Below are 12511 nucleotides of genomic sequence, written 5' to 3'. Positions count from 1 at the left end.
ATTTGCATGATGCTCTGCTGAACATTCTTGCAAACACACTCAAAAGAGACGTATTTGTTCCTTTAATTTTTTTTTTAAGATTTATTGATTATGTATACAGTATTCTTAGTACTCTGCCTGCAGGTCAGAAGAGGGCACCAGATCTCATTACAGATGGTTGTGAGCCACCATGTGGTCACTGGGAATTGAACTCAGGAACTTTGGAAGAGCAGGCGGTGCTCTTTACCACTGAGCCATCTCTCCAGACCTTTTTTTTAAAGATGTATTTATTATGTGTACGGCATTCCTTCCATGTGTGCCTGCATGCTAGAATGAAGTGCCAGATCTCATCATAGATGGTTGTGAGCCACCATGTGGTTGGTGGGAATTGAACTCAGGATTTCTGGAAGAGCAGTCGGTGCTCTTAATCACTGAGCCATCTCTCCAGCCCATATTTGTTCCTTTAGAATAAATCAGTAAGGGTGGGCAATGACGAATCAAAGGGCAATGGTTTTTTTTGTCAAAACAGGTATATTGATTTACACATTTTGAACAACAGTAACTAAGAATACTAATTCCCTCACTTTCCTACCAATCCTATAAATTATTCATCTCTGAAATGTTTTTTAATGCATTTTACTTGTTTCATTTATATTTGGCTTCATTTATGCTTCAATTAGTTAATAAATAAATTCATTTGCATATTTAACTGACCATTTGTATTAATTGCTTTGTCATGACCTTTGCCCACTTTTTCTACTACTGTGGCTTACAAAATTTAACATTAAATTTTTCTTGTACTAGAAGTTTTTCTTTTTTGTATATGTTAACAGAAACTGTTTTCCTTTCTAGCATAACCCCATAAAACTTAAAAAAAAAATCTTAAATGCATAAACCAAAGCATGAAAAACAAGACCAAAATTTAACTATTGACTTAATTCAACAATCAATCTACAACAGTGTTTCTCAACCTGTTGGTCACAACCTCCTTGAGGGTCAAATAACCCTTTCACAAGGTCGCCTAAGACCACTGGAAAGCACAGATATTTACATTACAACTCATAACAGCATCAAACTGTTATATTTTGAAGTGGTAACAAAAATCATTTCATGGCTGGAGGTCACCACAATATGAGAAATTGTATTAGGGGTAAGAACCACTGATATACCAGCATTTTGGACGAGGACCTAACGATCTATGGTATGAGAATGATGCTAGGACCTAGTTTAATGGTAAATAAAGCACTTGCCTAGCGTGTCCTCCACTAACACACACAAGAAAGTACGGGAGACTTGATCATTGCTATGAATCACCGCAGGCCGGTATGTTCCCAGCACATGAAGAACACTACTGTCACCATCCTCAAGTGCTATACTAACAGACTAATAGACACTGCTATTTTATCTACAATCCTTATAAAGCTTTCCAACCCAAGCACACTGAAAAATACATCAAGATAATAATGAAGGCAGTTTTGATACATATATGCTGTAATATGAGTGAATAGTATATGTTTACAATGTTATACGAACTGGAGATGGCTCGGCAGTTAAGAGGACAAGCTGCTCTTCCACAGAGTCCAGGTTTGATCCCCCAGTGTCTCACAACCATTTTAACTACAGTTTCTGATCTTCTTGGGAAATATGCATATACATGCTACACAAACATACATTCAGGCGAATATGCATGCATGTAAAATAAAAGTAAATGAAAACAACAAACACATCAAAAAAAAACCAAAAACCCCATTAAGATTATGGCTGGAAAGATACCTCAGCAGTTACGAACACTTGCAGCCCTTGCAGAGAACCCCAGTTCAATTCCCACATTAGGTATCAAACAACCACCTATAAGTACAGCTCCAAGTGATCTAAAGTCCTCAGTAGCCTACTCAGGTACTTTCACACAGTACACATACGTACAGTTGGGCACACACATATACAAATAAAATTAAATAAACCTTAAACCTAAACCTCTACCACTTCTCTAAAAATTGATTGAATCGATTTAATAAAAAACAAACAACAAAAATCATAATACTGATATCAAATAATTCCCTCAGAGATTGAAAAGATAGTTCAAAGAAATTAAATATGATTCCATGTCATTTTCTAATATTATACAAAAGTCTATACAGGTCATTGTCAACAAAGCCACATCTACATGTTTTTAGAAGAGATGTTAATATAGCTCAGATTTGCTAGGAAAATAGCCTAAAATACTATCGTTACTGCTTTATAAGTCTGTCTTCTTCTTTACAAGTAATTTATATTCATTCTCTTTCTATGCCTAAAATGCAACACAGTTCCTAGAGCACAGATAGGATTAAGTATCAGCTAAATTAACAAAAATAACTGAATATTTTCAAAATATAATTTCAATATATTATACTAGAAAAAGGTATACATAAATCATTATATATAGGGTTTTTCAAGACAGGGTTTCTTTGTGTATCCCTGGCTGCCCTGGGACTAGATCTGTAGACCAGGCTGGCCTCAAACTCAAAGATCCGCCTGCCCCTGCCTCCCAAGTTCCAGGATTAAAGGCATGCACCATCACTGCCCAGCTAATGACATTCTTTAAGTAAAGTTTTCTAAAGTATTAGGTCAAACATATAGCACAAGAAGGTATATAAATAAGATCATGACAAATAACAAAGCTCAAAATACTATTGATTATCTATGCCCCAAAGCACCTCACAAATAGAAATAAATATTCCAGCAGCAGCACATACTTGTTTGCAGATTCTGCACCAGGAATATGTGAGAATTGTATGTTGATATCCAGGCACCGGAGAATCCAACTCCTTCAGGATTATCTGCACACAGCCTTGGCCGTGAACAAAGCGTCGAATGTGATGCACCATGGGGGTATCACAGAACATGCTAGGACACTGGTAAGACGACCTGTGATAAACAAGAGAATCCTCACATTAAGCATGAAACAGAGGATCACATATACCAAGTACTGAATAATCAGAGCCATGACCAAGCAAGTGACACACCACCTCTAGAGTAATGACCAACAGTGGACAATCTCAACAGGACACATGGGCCCTGAGCTGCAGCTGAACATTCTGTCTTAACCATAAAGCATTTGTCATCTGTCCATTTGTCAAACACCTTCTAATGCCCAGCGTCAAGCAACAGTAAAACCCAGACATTTTTAAGGACTGGACTTCCTGTGGAAGAGGTTGCTAACATTAAATTACTCGTCCCACACTGAGTAACTTAACTGGTAACAAGTGAATCATAAACTGATGTCAAGCTGGTCCTAAGTCTTCCCTGTTTTTCATTTGAATCACTGTAAAAGTAGACACACCAAAAAAGTCTTGGTGTGGCAGAGGAGCTGAACAGCTCCTCTGAAATATACAAGAAACAAAGGAAACAAGCACTAAGTGCTCCCAGTTGAATCACTGTAAGATATGCTCTGACTTGTGGTGTAAAGGTCAGGGCCATCAACAGTCCTTCACATTCAACTCCCATGTTTTAGCTTGAAATTATGGGCTTCAAAAATGCATAATAATTAATCCCAGCACATGAGAGGCAGATCGCTATGAGTTTGAGGCCAGCGAAGTCTACATAGTGAGTTCCAGGACAGCCAGGGCTATAAAGAGGGCTCTGTCAAAATAAAGGGAAGAGGAGGGGAGGGGAGGGGAGGGGAGGGGAGGGGAGGGGAGGGAAGGGGAGGGAAGGGGAGGGAAGGGGAGGGAAGGGGAGGAAAAGGGAGAAAAGAGGAAGGGAGGGAGGGAGGGGAAGGAAGGAAAGAGGAAGGGGGGGAGGGGAGGAGAGGGGAGGGAAGAGGAAGGGAAGGGAAGGGGGAAGGGGAAGGGGAAGAGAAGAAGGAGGAGGAGGGAGGGAGGGAGGGAAGGAGGGAGGGAGGGAGGGAGGGAAAGAAAAGAGCAAAGAAAAATAAATGATAAGGAAGAAATAAGCTTTTACCTGAAACAGTATCTTTCTAAAAATATTCCCAGTGTAAGATCATTCTTTCCATAAAATTCCATTGTTACAATCCTAAAAGAAGAGATCATTTCTTAGAAATATGTCAACATTACCACCAAGACCACCATATTCTAATTATTATATGCTTATAGTGAAGTAATAAAGCAAATCATATGTATTGTCGCTACAGAACAGGTTTTACTTCACCCTGACAAACACGTGTAGATTAGCCTCACCATAGCATCTTTTCCACTCCCAAGCCGTTAATATCTTAAGAAATCATTTAATGAGCGCATAAACCATAAAAGCAAATTGAACAAAACTGATTTATGAGGAAGAGATAAAATCATCTGTCACAGTTTCACTCCCCATCAACAATGGGGGCGGGGGTGGGGTGGTGCCCATCTGCCCTCTAGTCCCTGTCTTCACCGAGTGTAGAGAGCAGCAGCTCTCACTCAGTAAGGAGCTGGCTCCGAACTGAACTGAATTCACAACTGCCCAAAATTAGACTTTGAACATGTGCTTGTTGAAACCAGTATCCTCTTCTAGAATTACTGAAGGAGTCCATTAAATTCTGAGAAAAATTCTATGGGCTTTCAGAAAGCCAGGCTTAAAGCTGTCCTGGAACTACATGTTTCAAGAAAATAAGTGCTACCAACCCCACCACCGCCACCCACACACAAAGCTGCATACGTGCACACGGGGAGTGGAGGAGATGGCACAAGCAAGTTTCTCCTGCCGTGTTACTGCTGTGGGAAGACCCCCCCCCCCTCCCCGCTGCCTGCACCGCAGGAAAAGGAGAGTGGAGCAGAGCACCCGCAACCACGCCTTCTTTGTTCTCTTCTGAATGATGACCTCATGTGATCAGTCACTTTAAGCTTCAGCTGCTGTGACTTTCCCTGCCATGATGGACGGGAGCCAAATAAACCCTTTCTCCGTTATGTTGCTTTTAACAGAGAGTTTTTTAGCCCAGCAACAAAACAAACAAACAAACCCTAAGACAGGGATGTAAGGTTTTTGCGACCATCACTGGAAATATTACATTATAAAATGTATTTGTCTCTATAAATTTACCTAGATGTTCCCAAGAATAATGTACTAAGACAAAACGCCAGTATGTAGTATAGCTCAGTAACAAAACTACAAACACTAAGATAAAAGCCTGACTGCTTTTATAAAAATTATTCAACATGAAAACTCACCTAAACTGCACATGATAGAATCAAAATGTAGCTCTTAGCTTTTATAAACCAGTTTTTGCAGGTCAACTTTGCAACCTTTGTAAAGTAAAAATTTCTTTTTCTCTCTCAGACTATCTTCACTCTTGTTTAAGGTGCTATTTTTTCCCCATGAACAAATTTCACAGTTACTCAAGTGTAAACATTCTACTGCATGGTATGTGACCATCAGTGTGCCATGTACCCAATAGCAGGAGTTAGTTCTCGTGTAGCAATGAGGCAGGGAGAAGTACCGTACCAAGGGCTGACACAAGCGCTGGGAGCATTGCTGGACTGGGCCGAGGAGCTGCTGAAGAGGACACAGAGCCTCTGGTGGTTGGCAGGATTCAGGCAGTCCACCTGCAGGACAAGGACAGGAGAGCAGCTGAGAGGGAACACAATGGCTATCAGGTCACTGACCTACATCACATTCCATTCTGTCAACAAAGCCGCCTGGGAAGAGTTAAAAAGCTGGGTTTTGACCAAAGACAATTTCAAAACTCCAAAGTAAACGTGAAAGCATAAAATAACTGGGCTGGAAATGGACCATCGATCAGGCCCTGGGTCAATCCCAGCACTGTGTCTGAAAGTGGGAGACGACTAAGAAGCTTGTTTCTTAACATAAACACTCCATTTTTTTCAAAATTGTATATTTTGGAAGAGCTAATTAACTAAAATATTTTCCTATGGAACGTTATTAAAGTGGATGGCTATGGCATCAATTGGTGGTGTCTAGAAACCTAATTCTAAGATATTCTTTTACCTGTTCTTGCTCCTGTTTTTAAACACACCTGTTCCCTGTTAAAATCAAGTAGTAGCGTTACATAATGTAAAGTTCCTCCTCCTAGGATGTCCCCCACCTCTCAAACTAAAGCTTATAAAGCTACTCAGACCAGCATGGTAGCACATGGAAATCCCAGCACTTAGGAGGCAGAGTCAAGAGGATCAAGAATTTAATATCTTCATCAGCTGGATCTTGAGTTTGAGGCCCAACCTAGACAGTGAGAAATCCTAATTCAAACAAACACCAAAAGGAAAATCACTTTTTCTTTATTCACGTTATTTGCCTTTACATACATGCACAATCGCACATGTATATACGCACACAAATACACACAGGTGATTTTGTTTTCATTAAGATGAGATAGGCTACAAAATATATTACTTTAATTTGCTTTTGGGAGGTACATGCTAAAATATAAGCATCAGTGTTTTATTCTAATAAGTAATAAAACATTCAAAACCCATCCTTTAGCCGGGTGGTGGCGGCAAATGCCTTTAATCCCAGCAATCGGGAGGCAGAGGCAGGCGGATCTCTGGGAGTTTGAGGCCAGAACTCGATCTACAGAGCTAGTTCCAGGACAGCTAGGGCTGCTGCACAGAGAAACCCTGTCTCAGGTAGAAGAAAAAAAAAATCTGGTACGGGTTGAATATGTGTGATTGATGCCCCTGCCCAAGAATCCTGTATTTAAGGTGTGTCCCTCAGCTGGGAAACTAAAAGGTGAGGCCTCCATGAAGGAAATAGGACACTGGAGGTGTCTCTGAAGACTGTATCTCATCCCAGGCCCTCCTATTTCTCTCTGCTTCCTGTCTGCTGTGCCATCTAACTACCACGAATAATGGAGGCAAGGAGGATGGACTGAAACCTATGAAATCATGAGCTAAAGTAAACACTCTTAAACTGTTTAATGTCAGGTGTTTGCCACATCTGCAAAATATGTTTTGCTACAAAAAATGGATGTAGTACTTCAACAAACACCCTTGTACATATATTCTTACAACAAGCAAGCATCCTACACAGATGTATTTAATTTGTTCTGCAATAGAGAAGGCGGAATCCTGAGTCAAAGGTGAGAAATGTACATTTAAAGTGAGAGAAACCTCCTTATCACTTTCTGTACATTTCAACAGGGATGTACAGACATACATGTAAAGTAAGAGAAACCTCCTTATCACTTTCTGTACATTTCAACAGGGATGTATAGACATCCACATAAAATAAGAGAAACCTCCTTATTACTTTCTATACATTTCGGCAGGATGTATAGACATACATGTATAGTGAGAGAAACCTCCTTATCACTTTCTGTACATTTCAACAGGGATGTATAGACAGACACGTATAGTGAGAGAAACCTCCTTATCACTTTCTGTACATTTCAACAGGGATGTATAGACAGACACGTATAGTGAGAGAAACCTCGTTATCACTTTTAGACATTTGTACACTTAGACAAAGCATTCAAAATTTCTTGACTCTCTCTAACCACGGTTCTTTTCATGAGTCCCAAAAAACATTTAGCACTTCCTTGACTATCAGTGAAACTAGATGTCTTTTTATTATCACTACTAGTAATGTATCTATCCACAAGTAAATCTTCTTTAAATATCTTTCATTTCTAATTAAACAAAAAAGATCACTGTCAAAGTTAAATGACAATATAAACCTTTTACTCTTAAATAACTTTCTTAAAACAGGTCCACTTTCAATAACAAATTTCCATCTCTCATAAGACTATAATCAAACAATAGAGCTAGTTGTGGTGGTACAGAGGTATAATCCTAGCATAAAGTGGTACAGGCAAGACGATTGTGAACTTAGAGTCAACCAGGACCACATAATGAGACCTGTAAAGGTTAGCTTAATTGCCATCTTGATACAATTTAAAATCAACTAGGAAGAAGAGTTTCAAGGAAGGATTATATATACTGGGTTGGAATATGGGCACATCTGAGCGACTGTCTTAGGTTAAAATGTGGGGAGACCCAGTCCACTGTAGGTGGCACCATTCCCTAGCAAAAGATCCGGAACTATTAGGAATGGAGAATAGAACTGAACACAAACAAGCAAGCAGCATATATGCATTTATTTCTCTTTGTTCTTGACTGTGGTATCATAAATTGCTTCTTCCTGCTGCCTTGACTTCCCCTTACAATGGACTGTAACCTAGAATTACAAGCTAAATAAACTCTTCTATATGTTGCCTTTTTTTCCCCCAGGTATTTGACCATAGCAACAACAACAAAAACTGAAACTAAAGACCTATCTTAAAACACTGAAAAGAGTCAAGAGCTACACCACACCACATATAAGCAATACAGATATAAACTTCAAGCAATTGCCCACTTTCCCTTAACTGAGGTCCTTCCTACTTTACTACAAGCGCATATTAAAATCCAAAATCCCAGTTTTGTTCCCTTAGGAATCCACCTTTATACTTTATACATAAATGCCATCCAACTCAAGAAGAAAAATAAGCAGAAGAGTAAACATTTAATAAACCTATACAATCTGTCATAGTGATTTTCTTAATCTTGCATCTTACCTTTGTCGCCCATAAGGCATCGCTTGGGACCAACCCCTTCTCTTCATCACTCTCAGTTTTGTCTCCCGATTTGCATCCTGAAGTACATGATGCATCTTTTGAATGGACAAAAGGGTCCAAATGTTTTGACTGAATTCTTCCTCCTCTAGCTCGATAATCAGCCAGCATTCTGCCCAAGCTCTGGCTATCACCGAGATGCTCGGCGATCCTGGTGCTCACTAGCTCATGTGAAGGTAAGACTTGAATAGACTTGGCCTGAACACTGCCATTCATGCCCTGAAGTCCAGAGAGATCCCTGAGCAGCTGTTTCTTCCTCCTGAGCGCCATTTCCTTCACCTCCTTGTTGAGGAGAGGAGACCAGTAAATCTGCTCTGGAAAATAATCTCGAGTTGAGCACCTCATCCCCTTTTCAGTTAAAAGGAAAGGTTCCCGGAATGTAATAACTGGAGAGATACAGAGGATCACGTCTTTTAATTCTTGTTTAAATGTCAAAGAGTAAGTCTTTCGTTTATCTTCAGAGGAGGTGACTTCCTCAGTAATGTACATCCCGGTGTCATCCTGTAGGGGGTCTCTAAAGGCTCTTATCGGGCTTTTGGGATCCTGGTGTTCATCTGTTTGCTGCGAAGTCTCTGGCTCTTTATGTCCTATAGCATCCTGTTGATCCATATGGAGAGGCAACAAGGATTCAGGTACCAATGCAAAGAGAGCACAGGGAATACCTGCTGGGCAAGTGGGTGCAGAGTAATCTTGATGTTTCACAGAGGCAACCGCCTGGGGAACACTTTTACTGTCCTGCTCACCCTTCTCAAGCATAATCCTTGATTCCAACAAAGTGCTATCATCAGAAGACAGGGAGTCAGGAGGGCACTCTGGGTCCTGGGGAAGGGAGCTGCCACTGTACTGCTCCTGAAGCACTCCTTCTTCCCCTCGGCCCTCAGACAGAGAATGGAATGAAGGGCTTTGCATTAAAGTTGGAGGCATAGCAAACTCATCCATGAGAAAGGAGATTTCTAGTTGAGAATGATAAGCTACACAGATCATAAATATTAGGATCTCCTTAACTCGAGCCAGCTCATAATCTGAGCCTCCTCTGAGCTTGATTGTACATCCTAGGTGCTGTGGACAGCCTTCAAAAAACATCAGTGTTTTGGTTTGTTCTACAAATAAACAAAATTAAGAGACTTAGGTGAAAATCCAGAGAACCAGACAGAATTTATTACCAACAAAAAAGAAAATCCTTACAGGAATAAGACCACACTGAATCATTCTCTCTCTACCAATGCTAACAGATATTAATACTTCCTGAGTAAACAATACTATATTTAACTAGGAGTTGATTCATTTCTTGAGATTCCCCAAGCTAAGTAAATGTATGTTTAAGATGACTCACCATTAGGTAACTGAAATATCTGCATATAAAATTTGTGGCAAGTGCCCAGGTGTGGTTTAGTGAGCAGCTGGTCCATGGACACCACTAAATCACCTTGGGTCATTCGACTGATTCGTTCTAAAACTTGCTACAACACAGAAAAACAGTGTATTACAGAATTAGCTATGAGTAAAATTCTTAATAAATTTAACCTGAAAAAGTACATGAAGTATTAAAATAAAATAATGTTCACAATCAGTTTCCTTAATTTTAATAATTTTATGACTTTTTTATTCAGTATTAGATCAAATCTGCTTGCTAAATAACCAATGTATGGCCTCAAAAACAAACCATGCTCGCTGTAACATCATCACAAGATGCACATGGTATGGGGGTGCACCTGTATAGCCCCAACTATACAAAAGACATAGGACCAGTGCAAGTCTGAGGTCAAACTGATTAGTGAGTTCCAGACCTCCTAGAGGTACAACCTGGGACCTTATCTTCTTTTTTATTCTTACTTTATTTTATTACCTTTTAAAGAGCATTTGGCTACACATTGTCTTAGTACAAAATACTATGAGCAAACAAACAAACAGAAAAATCCGTTTCCTTAAAAGTGGCCTCCATTTTGCAGAGGGACCAGTGAGGCACTAGTTGATGAAAGACCCAAAAGAACAGCTACACAGTCAGTCACACCTGCATCCAGTGCGAGTCCACAGTCTCAATAATAAAGTAGCTACCACACCTGTGACCCACTTTCAACATAAGTAGTACATCAAACAGAAAGAATGCTGCATACCTACCATACATGCATATTAATTTAAAAGCCATGGTTTTTTAAGTGAATAAATACAGAAAACACTCACTGACTTTACATTAATGACCAGAGTAATGCCATGTTCCAGTAACATGTCCTGAGCAATCCGAGATACTGTTTTCTCAACTAGAACCAATGTGGGTCGAACATCAACTATCCGTTGAACATAATTCTTCAAGAATTCCCTTTCCTAAGAGAGATAAAACAGAAATACAAAACCTGGTAAAATTCAATATTCAAACATATTAAAATATCATGATAATCTGACTTAATATCAATTTTCTATCTAAAATTTTTCCTTCACAAATAAGTCTGTAAAAACTTTAAATATAACAAAGAATTTTAGTCATAATTCTAAACTAGTCATTATACTTAAAAGTTTTAGAGATGTTTCATCCTCCAATCAATTTTATTTTGAAAGCTTTTCAGTCCCTGAATCTATAATTTGCTGAAGATGTAGCTCTGTGGGAGAGTACATGCTGAACACACTTAGGGTCCTGTGGATCAACATGTGAGCATGTGTGTATGTGTATGGATAATAAACACTAAGAACCTAGTAGCATAAACTTTTAAGAAACAAAAAGCCTATTCCTACACCTGTTACAATAAAAGCAACTTCTAAGTTTGTGTGATTATGAATTTTCTTTTCCATCTGTAATGTACAATCGTCTCTCTCCTAGGAGTCAGAATTAATAACCCTCAGACAGATGCTACTCCACCTGTTTCCTAACATCATACCCTACTTTAAACAAATACAATTCAAGTTCTTAATGTAATGCTTAATATAATACCACCACAACAGTCGGGCGTGGTAGCACACACCTTTACTCCCAGTCCCTGGAAAACAGAGGCATATGGATCTGAGAGTCTGAGGCAGCAAGGGCTATTACTCAGAGAAACCCTGTCTGAAAAAAAAAAAAAAAAAAAAAAAACACTGAATTACTTTGTCCAAATAAACCTCCCCTTTTTGATTTTCAAAGTTAAAAAAAAGAAAGGAAAAAAAAGAGAGAAAAAAAAGAAATTTCACCACAATAAAAGCTTCATTTCATTGAGCCTATAATTCATGATCCAAGAGAAGCTAAATAAGAAGGTGAACCCAAAGAAAAACATATAGTTATCCTCCTGGATACTGGAAGTAGACAAGATTGCCGGGCAAAAACTGGGAACTTGGGGATGGGGTGGGATGGGGGTAAGGGGAAATGGGGAGAGAAAAGTGAGAAGGGGAGGATGAGGGGAGCTTGGGAGAATGGGATGGTTGGGATAAAGGAAGGGTAGATATGGGAGCAGGTAAGTATATATCCTAATTAAGGGAGCCATCTTAGGGTTGGCAAGAAACTTGACTCTAGAGGGGCTCGCAGGTGTCCAGGGAGATGTCCCCAGCTAGTTCCTTGGGCAACTGAGGAGAGGGAACCTGAAATTACCTTATCCTATAGCCATACTGATGAATATCTTGCATATCACCATAGAACCTTCATCTGGCGATGGATGGAGATAGAAACAGAGACCCACATTGGAGCACTAGACTGAGCTCCCAAGGTCCAAATGAGGAGCAGAAGGAGAGAGAATATGAGCAAGGAAGTCAGGACCGTGAGGGGTGCACCCACCCACTGTGACAGTGGGGCTGATCTATTGGGAGCTCACCAAGGCCAGCTGGACAGGGACTGAATAAGCATGGGATAAAACCCAACTCTCTGAACATGGCGGACAATGAGGGCTGATGAGAAGCCAAGGACAATGGCACTGGGTTTTGATCCTACTGCATGAACTGGCTTTGTGGGAGCCTAGCCTGTTTAGATGCTCACCTTTCTAGACCTGGATGGAGGGGGAGGACCTTGGACTTCCCACAGGGCAGGGAACC

The 12511-nt window shown here is 39.9% G+C and overlaps 1 protein-coding gene across 5 annotated transcripts in view; it reads right to left on the bottom strand.

The window, feature by feature from the left end:
- Positions 1 to 12511, bottom strand: part of Pikfyve (phosphoinositide kinase, FYVE-type zinc finger containing) — an 87880-nt gene that overhangs the window by 25102 nt on the left and 50267 nt on the right. For all 5 annotated transcript variants that reach the window (XM_041631808.1, XM_041631811.1, XM_041631809.1 and 2 more), the window contains 6 exons: positions 10703 to 10843; positions 9855 to 9981; positions 8465 to 9621; positions 5398 to 5498; positions 3922 to 3993; positions 2715 to 2886 (listed from right to left, as the gene is read on the bottom strand). In XM_041631808.1, the coding sequence (XP_041487742.1) occupies positions 2715 to 2886; positions 3922 to 3993; positions 5398 to 5498; positions 8465 to 9621; positions 9855 to 9981; positions 10703 to 10843 (1770 nt within the window). The remainder of the gene's footprint in view (positions 1 to 2714; positions 2887 to 3921; positions 3994 to 5397; positions 5499 to 8464; positions 9622 to 9854; positions 9982 to 10702; positions 10844 to 12511) is intronic.

This window comes from Microtus oregoni, unplaced genomic scaffold, assembly GCF_018167655.1.
Source record: "Microtus oregoni isolate MIOR12 unplaced genomic scaffold, Mior012 000038F_ref0000394, whole genome shotgun sequence".
NCBI lineage: Eukaryota > Metazoa > Chordata > Mammalia > Rodentia > Cricetidae > Microtus > Microtus oregoni.
The sequence above is the reverse complement of the archived record's forward strand: the minus strand, read 5'-3'. Positions and strand labels throughout refer to the sequence as shown.